The sequence below is a fragment of the Prionailurus viverrinus genome, chromosome C1 (genome assembly GCF_022837055.1).
Source record: "Prionailurus viverrinus isolate Anna chromosome C1, UM_Priviv_1.0, whole genome shotgun sequence".
Taxonomy (NCBI): domain Eukaryota; kingdom Metazoa; phylum Chordata; class Mammalia; order Carnivora; family Felidae; genus Prionailurus; species Prionailurus viverrinus.
The window spans coordinates 209217481-209230035 of NC_062568.1; the positions used below are offsets into that span (position 1 = coordinate 209217481).

General features: G+C 46.6%; 1 protein-coding gene across 4 annotated transcripts in view; it reads right to left on the reverse strand.

The window, feature by feature from the left end:
- Positions 1-12555, reverse strand: part of CAMTA1 (calmodulin binding transcription activator 1) — an 850989-nt gene that overhangs the window by 7376 nt on the left and 831058 nt on the right. For 3 of the 4 annotated variants that reach the window (XM_047869351.1, XM_047869350.1, XM_047869349.1), the window contains exons 9-11: positions 12027-12098; positions 8601-8794; positions 7734-7808 (exon numbers count right to left, since the gene is read on the reverse strand). In XM_047869351.1, coding sequence (XP_047725307.1) covers positions 7734-7808; positions 8601-8794; positions 12027-12098 — 341 coding nt within the window. Of the gene's footprint in view, positions 1-179; positions 1216-7733; positions 7809-8600; positions 8795-10241; positions 10263-12026; positions 12099-12555 lie in introns of those variants that run through there. The other variant, XM_047869348.1, reaches the window with a different exon arrangement.

The following is a 12555-nucleotide window of genomic DNA, read 5'->3' on the forward strand; positions in this document are numbered from 1 at the left end:
CGCATGACACAAAAAACCAAGTGAAAAATTCAGTGGAGAAAGAAAGAAACTGATTCTATAGTCCAAAACCAATACCAACTGTTTGAACTGGTGTCGCTGGCATTACCTGTGTTTTAAGCCTATTTTTTCGGCACACGAACTTGGTAAATGTGGGCCGGGTTTGTTTGAAGCTGGAATTACGTTGGAAAATCCAGTGGCGGTATTTGCGGAACTTAGAATACAGACAGGCGTTCCATCAACTCTCGTTGCGTTGTACGTGCTGTCCCAACTCAGCTACTGGTTACTGAGGCTTTGGTTCTCTAAAGGGATTACACCTGCTGGATTCATTCAGGGCCAAGAAACAGCCTAACCTGAGGATGTCCTGGTCCCCTAAAAACAAACCCCGTATACAGTGTGTATGCTTGCTTCTGAATTCCACTGCACAGAAGACAGGCAAAGCAGTCTTCCTTGGGGCTCTGAAGACCATTGACCGGGGGCAGAAACCACAGCTTCTGTGGCTACGAGGCTGTCGCGGCCGCAAGGAGAGCCGCCGGGAGCACGTTTCTGAGCTGCGCGCGTCAGTCCAGTCGGTACCTCGGGAAAGGGCCCTCCAGGGACTGGCTGGGAGGGGAGGCAATCAGGGCAGCGCGACTTTCCCCTGCAGCCATTCCGCTATGAAAATGGAAGACAACCCCGGGATTTGCCCAAGCGTTCTAGGCTGAAGATAATCCCCACTTTGGGGTATTGCTGCGGTCTCAACGACAACAACAACAACAAAAAAAAAAAGAAAGAAAGAAAGAAAGAAAGAAAGAAGGAAAGAAAAAAAAGAAACGAGGAAACATAAAAACGAATGTTGCATTCTAATGTACTGAAGTGATGTAGGAAAGCAACAGCACTGAAAGCCAGCAGAAGCCCACACAGGGTTTGTTTCCATCAGACGTCCAATGAGAATTCACGAATAAATGAGGTAGGCCTGCTTCCGAAACTTGTAGCAAACAATGGCTCCATGGGTAAAGCATAAGGCAAAGCCGCTTCATTACATCTACTTGGTAACGCTCAGCCAGAGAAATGTTTCATGAGTCAGTGGATTTCAGCAGATATATTCTTGCAATGCTGGACGTCAAAAATATACAGGGCAGCCAGATGCGGCTTTCTGATTAGTTACCTGTTGCTCTGAGAGCTGCAATAGCTTGTGGGGAATTTAGGAAAAGAGAGATCTTGCCATTTTCCAGAAATCTCATTTGGATTGCAAAACAAAAAAGACAGAGAGGCCCAATAAGAATGACACAGAGCATGTTGTCTGCAATTTAACACACACCACTGTGTGCCAAAAATATTCATTTCCTAAAAGAGGCAAGTAAGACAAAATTACTTTGGATATTTGAATTACAGCCATGATGACACATCCCACACATTCATTTCCTACTCCTCACCAAGTGTATCAGGCCACCTGGGAATTACACCTCGTGTCAAATTTAACTAAAGTGTGATGGCACCGTTGTTGACCTAGAGCACCGTCCACTCTTCTCAATCAAGCAACATACTTTCGGGCATCGTTAGAGAACTGTCCCTCGGATTAAAGTATATACAACAGAACACAAAGTATGAACGGAACCCGCAGAACTTGACAACGACCCCCTGAAGGTGTCTCACAGGACTGCTGTCCAGAGTCAGTGCTGAAATCGCTACTTACCAAGAAAACTGGCAGCATCTGGTAAAGTTCAGTGTTTAGAAACCCAGTTGTCAGTCAGAGAGAAAATCTGTTGCTTGAACATTTGTCACCAGAAAGAGTTACCTCTTCTTCCCCCCCAATTAGGGTTCTTTTATGCCAGGAGGATAGCTTCACCCACCTTTACTGAACACGGGGACTAGGCCAACAACTTCCAAAAATAGGTTATTTGAAAACCAGAATTCTCACTGTTTCTGATAATACCTGTAGTGACTGTTACAGGTCATAATGCCCCGTCACAGAAATAACATCTCAGGGGAAAAAAGGATTTGTCCAGGAATCACTCTTCAGAGAATAGTCTCTCCAATCTATGAGAACGCTTCCTGATACCCACAAAACCCCAAATATCTTGAAGAGGGAAGTGGAAAAACCATTTTCTAACTGGAGAAAGAGGCATTGTCCTCTTTAGTCTCAATACCCGGAGGATGAATCTGTCACGTAATTCAGTTGTTATTTCTTTACGTATGAGGTATCTTGGGTTTCTGCTAGGGCACTACGTTACATCCTGGTCAATTTAATCGGAACCCAGCCGGAGAGTCATGTTTTCAGTACGTGCCCTTCAAAAACCTCTTCAACCTCAGCAATCCTCACTGTTTGGAAAGTAGTATAACACCTAAGTTAACTCAGAGAAATAATTAAGATTACCGATTTAAATATCTCTCTGTGCACAACAAAAGTTTTCTCCTAAAAGGGCAGTAGTTGTGCCCAAGACAAATCAAATCCCTAGGAGAAGCTGGAGGATTTGGAAACTCCACTTTAAGAGCCTGGATGAATTAGGGGCTAAGCCTGGAGGGAAGGCTGCATGAAGACACGAGGACTCTCGGCCGAGAGCACCGGGGGGCTTTTTCTTAGCCAACCCCAAGTGAAGACTGGTGTACTGTGCCTTAATTCCGATGACTGACCTCGTCTGCCTTTCTGCATACCCTTCCGCTTCACCCATCGAGGACGTGCGGCTGAATGGTGTTTGGCAAACTGCGCCACAAAACTGAGGTCCTTAAGTTATCAAATATCATCTTTTGATGCAGAAAGCTTAAATGTCTTAAGTATGGTATGTACGTTAACAAAAAAAAAAGTATGCTAAGTCGTTTGACACAAATTCCGCCAGTAAGAACTCTCCTCAGAGAATGCCCTCCCTCCCCACGAGTCATTTCAGCTTGGGGACTGTTGGAGGAAGTGCCACTGTGACTGACGTCTCTGCTCTCGTCTCTTGACCGAACCAAGAGGGGGTGAGATCTTGCCGGTAACTAGACAAAGCCACAGATAAGCTAGCCCTCCATCCACACAGGGAGAGAGACAGGACCATACTAGAAGGAATCTGAGCTTCTCAGCTGCTCTCTCTCCAAGTCCCTGAAGCCCGGGAGGCCCAGGGGTGTCAGGGAATTCCAACTTTCCGTGCCCGAGGAGGAGTTTTAGGAGCCTGTGATGATGGATGCAGCAGGTGCTAAAGAAGTTATGGTAGGGACTCTCACATGGAGAAGCACCTTTGGAAAACGTTCTCTTAAAAACGATCACTGACGTACCAGAAGCTAGCAAGCTTCCGAAGTGCGTAGGCAACCGCTTTTACTAAATGTTGGCTCCTTGCAGGGATTGTGTTAATTGCACGTCACGTGCAAGATACTACAACTGTTTTGTTAAACTGACTCTTGGGGCCTGCATTTGCTCTTTTGCAGGGTTTGTTTGTTTTTTTTTTAAGTGGAAACAAATATTGTTTATGTATGCAGAGAGTGAAAGGGAAGGGAAAGAGAAAGAAGTGGAGATTTTTGTCCCCTTTTTTGAATTTCAAACACAGCCATCTCTGAGCCAGTTCCACCACATGGGACAACTGGGAACAACTGCTTAATTCTCAAGAGGACTAGCTAGTAAATGTACAGACCAGCGGAACTGCTTTATTCTGTTTTACATACATTTTCTTTCAGTGACCACCCATGGTTTTAACCACGTGAGACTTTAAATCTTATATAGGGGCTGGGTCTTATTTTAGGAAGAACTTATAAAAACTCAATTCTCCTATCATCGTAAGCCAGCAAACTGCAGTCCAGGGGCCACATCTAGCCCAACGAATATCTGTGTAAATAAAGTTTTATTGGAACACAGCCATAACCATTCATTTACATATTACCTACTGTTGTTCGCAGGCTGCAATGGCAGAGCTGAATGGGTGTGACAGACACTGTGTGGCCCACAAAGCCTAAGATATTTACTTTCTTTGGAAAGCCTTTTAAGAAGAAGTTAGACGATCTTTGACTTAAAATACAATGAATAAATACCAGCATCGACATAAAGGCACTTAGATGAAAAATACCAGCTTCAGAAACATTAGAAGTTTCAGAATTTTTGAATTACAATCTCTTCTCAGAAATCTTACAAATGACTCGAGTCGGGGTTAAGAAGGGAGGGTGTCGAATGGAGTGGAGTTGACGGGTGGGGGCTCCCCTGCTCCCCTGTTATTTGCTTAAGGGCATCTTCTCTTAAGTCCATCGGACAAAAGGTGTCAAATTAATCTACATTCGGATCTGCTTTGGGTGAATTCTATCCCTGTCTTTTAAATCAATTTCCTCACTAAATCCTTTCCTCTACCTTCACGCATGTGGCAGTCGCCTCTGGCAGAGACTTCTGCCCCTTGTGTATACCTACAAACCAGCATCATAGTCTAAAACCTCAAGGACACCAACAGTGTCCATCGGCTACCCTACCTCTTCATCATCATTTCTTTAAAATACAAATTCTATTGGAATGTCCACTCTTAACTGCTATATAGAATATGCAGATTTAACACACCTTCCACCCCACCGTCTTTATTCAGCATTGCCATTAAATTCTGGAAGTCGGGTTTGCTCGCTCTTTAATAATGAATGCGCTGCATTGGTTCTGAAAGGGCACCTTCATGTGCTGACTTACCTCATGGCACCAGGGAAAGGGAGATTTACAAAACGAAACTACAGGAACAGGGTGATGGGGGAAGTAGTAACTCTAAACAAGAAATCGATTCGTTTAAAAAAAAAAAAAAAAAAAGCCAGTATCACCTGGTGAGCTTTTTTTGCTTTAGAAATTTGGACACAGCGGTAGTTGAGAGAATTGCATGGTGGCCAATGATCTGAGTCACCAATAGCCACCTGCTTGACGTTTTCTTCCAGTGCAGCCTTGTTCCAACTCCACCGAGTTCTAAGCGTGCCCTGTGGCGGCTTCAGAAGGGCCTCCCTTTCGCTTACTCATGCATTTGTACATCTGCTGTACGTGACTGTGTTTCATGTTGTATAAAGTAGCAGTGTTAGTAATTAGGGTTAGTTTTCATTTTGTCTTATTTCATTCAAAATGGATGTGAAACTTACTGGCATACCTAGGCTGCAGCCCCATGCAAGCAAGCAAAAAGCAAAATATTGAAAATGGAAGATAAAGGTAAACACTGGCTAGCAGGCAGCTAAACTCACCCTTTTGTACAGCCTATGGTCCACCAGGGGGCTTTAGACAGTAAAACAACACCAAAGAGCTATTAGCACGTGAGGGTCACAACAGAAACCTTATACACAGCTTTATTTCAACAACAAAAAAAGAGTAAAAAGTGGTTCCCCCTTTTTTTTTTTTTTTTTTTTGGAAAGAAAGAAAAGGAGAGTGGTGATGGGGTATGTGAAATGAGCAGGTAGAAAATTCACCAATTCATCGTGAGGTCTAAAAACGCTGGCGTCACATGACTTGGCAAAATTCTTAAGAGACAGGACCCTGATTGATTCCTGAAGCCATTACCTACCTACCTTTTCTGAGAGGGTGTTATATGAGGTTTTCTATTTTAATACTTCGCAGGGACAAGACACATGACAGTTTCTCTTAAAATAAGACCCAGTACCCCAGCGTGGAAAGAGGGTTCCGTTCATCCGAGGGAAAACATGAGCTTTCGGTTCTGCCGATTCTCAGGATTCAGGGATGGGAAGAGAATACGGTCGGTATGCAAAAGTCATCAAAATTTGCCTGCTCATTTTTTTCTAGCGTCTAAACCATTATGGGGCAAGTCAGGAAAAGAGCCACTAGGGGTCATTATTTTATCCCAAAGAATGAATAGGAATTCCAAGTCCATAATCTGATGTTCTCCTCACCACAAACCTTCTTGCCACCCTCAGGAGGTTATTACTTGTTGAAACACGAACTTAAGAAAGGTGAAGTCCTCACGAAATTCTTCTCAACTAGCTTGTAAAGAGAGAGCTTTGAAAACAAGAATGAGAGTGTTCCTTTGTTCAGCTTACTCTGGGAGCCGGCCTTTTAGGCACGGATGTTTTGCCTAACTGTCTTAACCTCTCAACTCACCCAATGCAGACACAGGGCATGGCTTTGGACGAGAAAAACAGAGAAGGAGCATGGGACTTGATGTGAGTTTGCTCGTAATGACCAAGGTCGCATTACCCGCACGTATTTTCAAAGTTTGAGGTGAAGACTAGGAGAAACAAGGAAAATTCAACTTCCAAACATTCTGGCTCCAAAGAAGAGCCCCGTAAAGCTAATTTCCTTGAAAAGGAAATCTGTTGTGAGAGTGTTAACCCCAGTCTCAGCAGGGCTGGGGGAGACAAACTGGAGGGGAGAAAGGAAGGAGGGAGTGCGAGCACAGGCGAGCACGTCCAGAAAAGGGCGGAGGGAAGTCCCTGATCATGTCGACCAAACACAGAGAATCTCACGTTGCCAAAGGTACGGCCCAGGGGGGAGAGAAGAGGGACTGACCTCGGCAGGGATTCTAGAACTAACGTAATTATGTCACAGGCGCTTCATGTTTTGATACGCATTTCCTAACAAGACTTCCCATTTGAGTATCGATACGGGTATCTCATTGGCCAGCTGGTCACGGGGAAGGAGACCCCAGGTGCTGCAGGGTAGAGGGCAGATGGGCTGCGGAGGTCTGGTAAGTGTGCGCCAGCCTCTTTCCAATAGCATCGCAGCTAGAGAATGCCAAATACAGCCTGAAGGATGTTCTCTTTAAAATTTTTATTACGATGAACGTGTGGCTCTGAGCACACTTCCTCTCAACATGCCAGAAAAGAATTCTTTTGTTAGCAGAAGGAGGAGCACGGATGGCCGTTGACCCCTACTAAGTCTCCAAGTCGCAAACATTCTCGAAGTTGGCAAGTTTTAGGAGTAAGAAAAACTGAAGTGAAAGGAACCGTCTGAGGGATCGAACTGAACCTAGATGCTCGGGGTTTTGGCACAGTGAAAGAAGAAGAGGCAGGAAGACGCCAGAGAGCTAGTTTCTGGCTGGAGATCACAGCTCCTGATGCACAGGGAAGCCACAAAACCACACAGGGTCACCGAAACGCAGCCCCGAAGGCCACCGGCACAGATGTCAGCCCAGAACCCTAACCTCATCAGGAAAACAAAACAATCTCCCCGGCTGTCCCCAAATCTAAGGAAAGAGCCTGCCGTCCACAAAGGAACCTCAGATTTGAAGGAACAAAGAGGAACCCCTCTAGCTGGCCTGGTGGGAAGCTGCCCTTGTCTCCGGGGGCCTGTTTTCTCCCGATGGAAAACGCACGTCTCCGCGCAGACGGCTTCCCTCGGCTGCACACGTCCAGCAGGGGGCGCCCGCGACGTGGCAGAAAGTCTCCGTGGGAAACCCTGCCCGGAGTCGGTGGTTTTCTGCCTCTTCCCTGAGAACAGGAACTCTGTTTGTTCTCTGGACACAAGCTGGCACAGGAGGGGCTCGGAGTGGAAAGCACGCTGCGGGGTGGCGTGCAAGTAAGAGGTTGAAGAGAAAACAGGCAGCAACAGCCAGTCCCACTAGGCTGTCCTCGCACCCAAACTGAGACAGGAGACCCGGCAGGAATCTCTGCCGCTCAACATTACAACGTGCCGTGAGGCAGTTCCCGGTGCTCCCAGTGCAGCAACTCGGTCCCTAGTTAGAGATCCGCTCTCCTACTGCAACTTGGGACGTTTACTCTGATGAATTTCGGGGAACTGGCTTTACGCAGGAGTTCGTGAGTGGTTAGGAGGGTCAGGGTCGTTTCATTGCTCTCGATGAGTAAACCGTCTAGATGAGGCTTAATGTTACCTGTGGCGGCAGCGGCGTAGAAACCTCATTATTTTTCGAGCAGCTTGGTCCTGCTTTTTGGTTAGCAAACTGCTCCTGAAAAAGCCGGAACATCACTGTCACGGGAAGGGTACCGCCACGCTTAAGGCGCAAAAGCTGAAAACGGGTGAGCGGGGACAGAGGACGTGGCGAACCCGACCACACCCGCAGTACGGCCTTCGGCACACGGGGTGTGGGCGTCGCCGGCAGAGAAGGGGGGAGGCCGCGGATGGCACTCTGGCCGGCCGGAAAGGGTGGGGGTGGGGGTGGGGGTGGGGGGGGGGCGGGGAGCAGGGCCGAGATGGAAAATACGGTGACAGCGGGCTGTTCTTTCACGAGTCTTCATGAGCTCATTTTGCGGAAGAAGACCTTCCGGCCCTAGACAGGCTTAGTCTAGAGGCTGGTTTGCCCGAGTCTGCTACTCTTCTGGGCTGTTGGGTTCTGAACTTCCATGGGCAGATTTTACTGTGCTCCGTCTTCATTTCTGTAAGACGGACTATAGCTCACCTCTAGCTAGCCTCCCCAGGTCTCCCCTGCAGCGACGCCACACTTTGGGTAGGGGGCGCCCCTCTCCTGAGTAGGAAACTTCGGTCCTGCCAAATTCTCACCCAAGCATCACGATAACTGGGTGGGGGTGGGGGCGGGGTGGAGAGAGGGGCTAAAGAGATACAACGGTCGGTGAACGGCTCCGGTATCGCTACAGAGAGTCACAGCATCTAGAATGGCCCCTAAAGAAAGTCACTGCAACGCGCGCGTTCGGCCCCCGACGTCCAGGCAGGGCCGTTCTTTGGGCGACGCCGAAAGCTTCTCTTCCCCAGACAGCTTCGCCTCCACGAAATCTCAACCCACCTGAGTTTCTGTTGTACAATTACAGCTGTTCGGCGAGCCTGTCGTCTTTTGCCACATTTCTTATAACTCCGGTAATACTTCTGGATCAGCACCGCGGCACGCCGGCTCTGCTGAAATTTTTTTTGTTCGTAGTAACTTCGGAATTTGCTCTGGATTAGGATGGCAGCCTGTGTCATCTTTTTATAAAGTGCATACTGCAGGGAGACAAGAACAAGCAGAAGAGTAACAGTAGCCACCGGGCCTATGTGTCCTTTGGGTTTGCTGGGGAAGGGAGAGCAGGAAAATGCTTTGACCCTTTATTATGATTATTACTATTACTATTACTATTATTGTTATTATTACTATTCTCTGGTTTGGGTTCAATTATGAAGGACGCAAACTAGGAACCTCTTCACCTACCTTTCCCAAATGCAAAGTATTAGTTTAAGGGTTGCCTTCAGACAACGTATTGCTTCAAATGTGCTTTTCCCCCCCAGTATCAAATATTTTGCCCTACTTGGAAACACATTTGATACCAATACACTTAGACATTTAGGAATAATGAGAACACATTTAGAAGGTATAATTTACATGCTTAAGATTAATATTTACTGTCCCATTTTAAGAGAACCTTTTTTACGCATCCCAATCACCACCATACACACGCCCACTTGGAGCGGTCAGCCTCCGATTCCTGACTATCGTTCCATACGACACATGTCTGAGTTGCAAGGTCCCAAATACAAGGCTTATCATGAAACGCTGACACCTTTAAGACATTTAACCTGCAAGAGATTAACACTCATAGGACCGACACAGGGGTAATGCCATGGAACCTGGAAAAGTGTCACGGAACCAGGGACTTCCCCAGAAGCCAGGAGCGGTGACCCTCCGCCCAGCCGGCTGCAGAACTACACACAGGAGAAGGAGTTCTCTTCCATTTCGGTCTCTAGGCACTAAAAACCCAGAGCTCTCCATACTTCAAAAATGCGATGTTCGAGCTTCTAATGAGACACAGAAGAGGAGGGCTCTGGGGTCAAGAAGTCACAAGGAAGCACTTTGCTTACAAGAAGGCAACTTACCATCCTGGGGGAAAATACCCCTGAGAAAAATCCCTGTGCCTGAGGATATCCCTGCCTGTATGAGCTGGACTGAGGGCCGGGAACGGACTGACCTCTCAAGAATGTTCAAGACACAGGACCCTTGTGCAAGAATCCTCTCAGGTCTTGTCTGACCTGCTTTCCGTTTTCATTTGCCCCAAAATCTCCTAAGACAAGAACGCTGCATGCTGCAGGGCTCCTGTGGCTTTCGTCCACTCGGCCTGTGCATACTGCACATGCAGAAATTACTGGAACCCAGGGAAGCACGCTGGGCAGCAGGGTGGTGCATTTTGGGGCTCGCGGGGCTCACGGTAATTGGCTCGGATGGATTCTCTAGACGGACATGGCCAAGAAAGTGTCCAATGACTGTTAATGCCAAAACCCACTGCAACGGAATAGCCACATGGTCCCCAGAGATGCACCGTACTTCGGCGGCCTGGCCAGGGGAGTATGCCTATTTCAAGACCCTGCCGTCTTAATGGCCCCTTCTTATCGCTGGTGATGGGTGTGACGTTTGTGACTCTGGTGAAATGGTTTGTGAGAGGGACTTGGGTGTCATTACCTTCAAGGCTATCCATGTCAGCTTGGGGAGAAACAGAAAATACAAGATTAATGTTAGACTGCTGAATAGAATGAAATTAAAAACCAGAACCAATAAAACTCCCAACCGGAAAAAAAAAAAAAAGAAAAAAGAAAAAGGCAATCTGGCTATCTTAATGCCTTCTGTCTTCCAAAATATTTGTCTTCTACTTGCCAGTATTTCAAAAAATATTGCCTTCTGTCTTCCTGGCTGTAGACAATACTTCTTTGGGAGGGTTTTTTGTTTGTTTGGTTTGGTTTTTGTTTTGTTTTTAACTTATTTTTGAAAAAGAGAGGGCGTGAGCAGGGGAGGGGCAGAGAGAGAGGAAGACACAGAATCCGAAGCGGGCTCCAGGCTCCGAGCTGTCAGCACAGAGCCCGACGCAGGGCTCGAGCCCACGAACCGTGAGATCGTGACCTGAGCCGAAGATCGGATGCTCAACCGACTGAGCCACCCAGGCGCCCCTGGGACGGCGTTTTAAAAAACAAAAACAGAACTCATGTTTTGGAATAAACGCCTGTTTTAATCACAGACCTGACACGTGGATTCTGTGTGGCATCTGTTCTAATGTGAGCGTGGCTCCCTGCTGCAGAGCTCCAGGGACTGTGGTGTCAGCGTTTACACAATAAACCTTCATTTTCTGGGATCATGAACTCAATTGGCTATAAGTCGAGGACTCCTCCCAGCCCACCCCCTTTCACTAATCCTAGAGAAACTCAAGAAAATGGCAACCCATATCAGAAATCAAAGTGAACCCTGGATCGGAGCAAGAGAACATAGTACCACACTTCCACTTCTCAGCATTCACTATTCCTTACATAAGCATTTAAAACCTCCGTATGGCATAGTCTCATAGAAGGTTCTAGAATCTACTGACAGGCCTGAACTTTATCCTATGGACCAGTCAAAACTGAATTTGGCAAGTTTGTATGGTTTCCAACCACCCAGGTGGTTAGGAAAGTCTGATATTTACTTAGTTTCTCTGAGCCTCAGCTTCTTTGTTGAAAAACAGAAATAAAGTTATTTACTTCCAATCATTGTAGAGAGCACACGTGATGGGATGATGTGCCCAAAAGATCTCGTACATCCTAGGGGCCCCGTACACATTAGTTAGTTCCCTTTCCCAAGGGATGGCAGTTAGGTAAGCTTACAGGTTGTTCTGGAAACAGCAACCCTGTGTAAAGAACACTTAGAAATTCTTCCTGCACGTCTTAACTGAGGAATGCGAAAGCAGTTTAAAGATGTTCTGAGCTTCTTCAGAATTTTACGAGTCTTCGTGTGAAAACGGATGGGAGGAAGTGGAAAAGAAAAGTGGCTGGACAGTATGTAATTTATACAACTCAAGGTCAAAGATAACTGCCACCGTTCACCTTCTCTGACCACCACACCAAACTCCCTAGTGGAGTTAATGGCTACGGAGGCTGTAGCCAAATTACTAGAACACAGATCCTCCCTTCAGACGCAGATAACTTCCTTTGTGCCAGATCAACGTCTCAGCTGGGAGATCATACCGGAAGGCCAACCATCTGAACAAAAACTACCCTGTGGGATAAGCTTAACTGCAAATGTTTTGGGGGTAGGTTTTTCCTTCCCCCTCTGGAATATTTTCCTTTGTGTTTTGTTTTTTTTGGTCAACATAATTCAAAGTTGGTCTTTGAATCGGGCACTGGACATAGTACTCTTAGGCCAAACCACATGCTAACATCCTCAGGGGCCTGCTGTTTGGACAAGGTGCACTTCCTACTGTGACCCAGAGCCGTGGTTTACCTGTTTGTATTTCCTGTAACAACGCTGAATGACGGCAGCAGCCACTTCTTGCTGTTCTCGCAAGGGTCGGCCCTTAAGGGTAAAGTGAAGCAAAACCACGATTTAGTGTAAGAAATTTCAACTTTTTTAAGACTTACACAGACCTGTCACTCACGTATAACTTTCTCCGAGACCCCAGGTTTACCAAAATACAGTGATAATCAGTTATAAGCAGAAATCAGGAAAAAAATGAATTTACAGAATAGATCTCCCATTCCTGCTTCTAAATAGAACTATAACAGTTGGATGTTAGGAGGCCTAAAAGTCTTCATTTGCCAGGTATTTAACGAGTCAGGTATTGCACTATTTGTCCTTACGCGCTCTGCCAGATCTCCATCGTCGTTCCTAACCTAACCCCGGCTGCTCTACTGTGGGATCAATGATGATTGGCTTTTAACACCTATTCAGGGTGGTCAAAGGCTCCTTTGAGAATATGGAAGGCCACGGACCCTGTCCCACCAAAAATGCACGCACACAAGCTTCACCATAA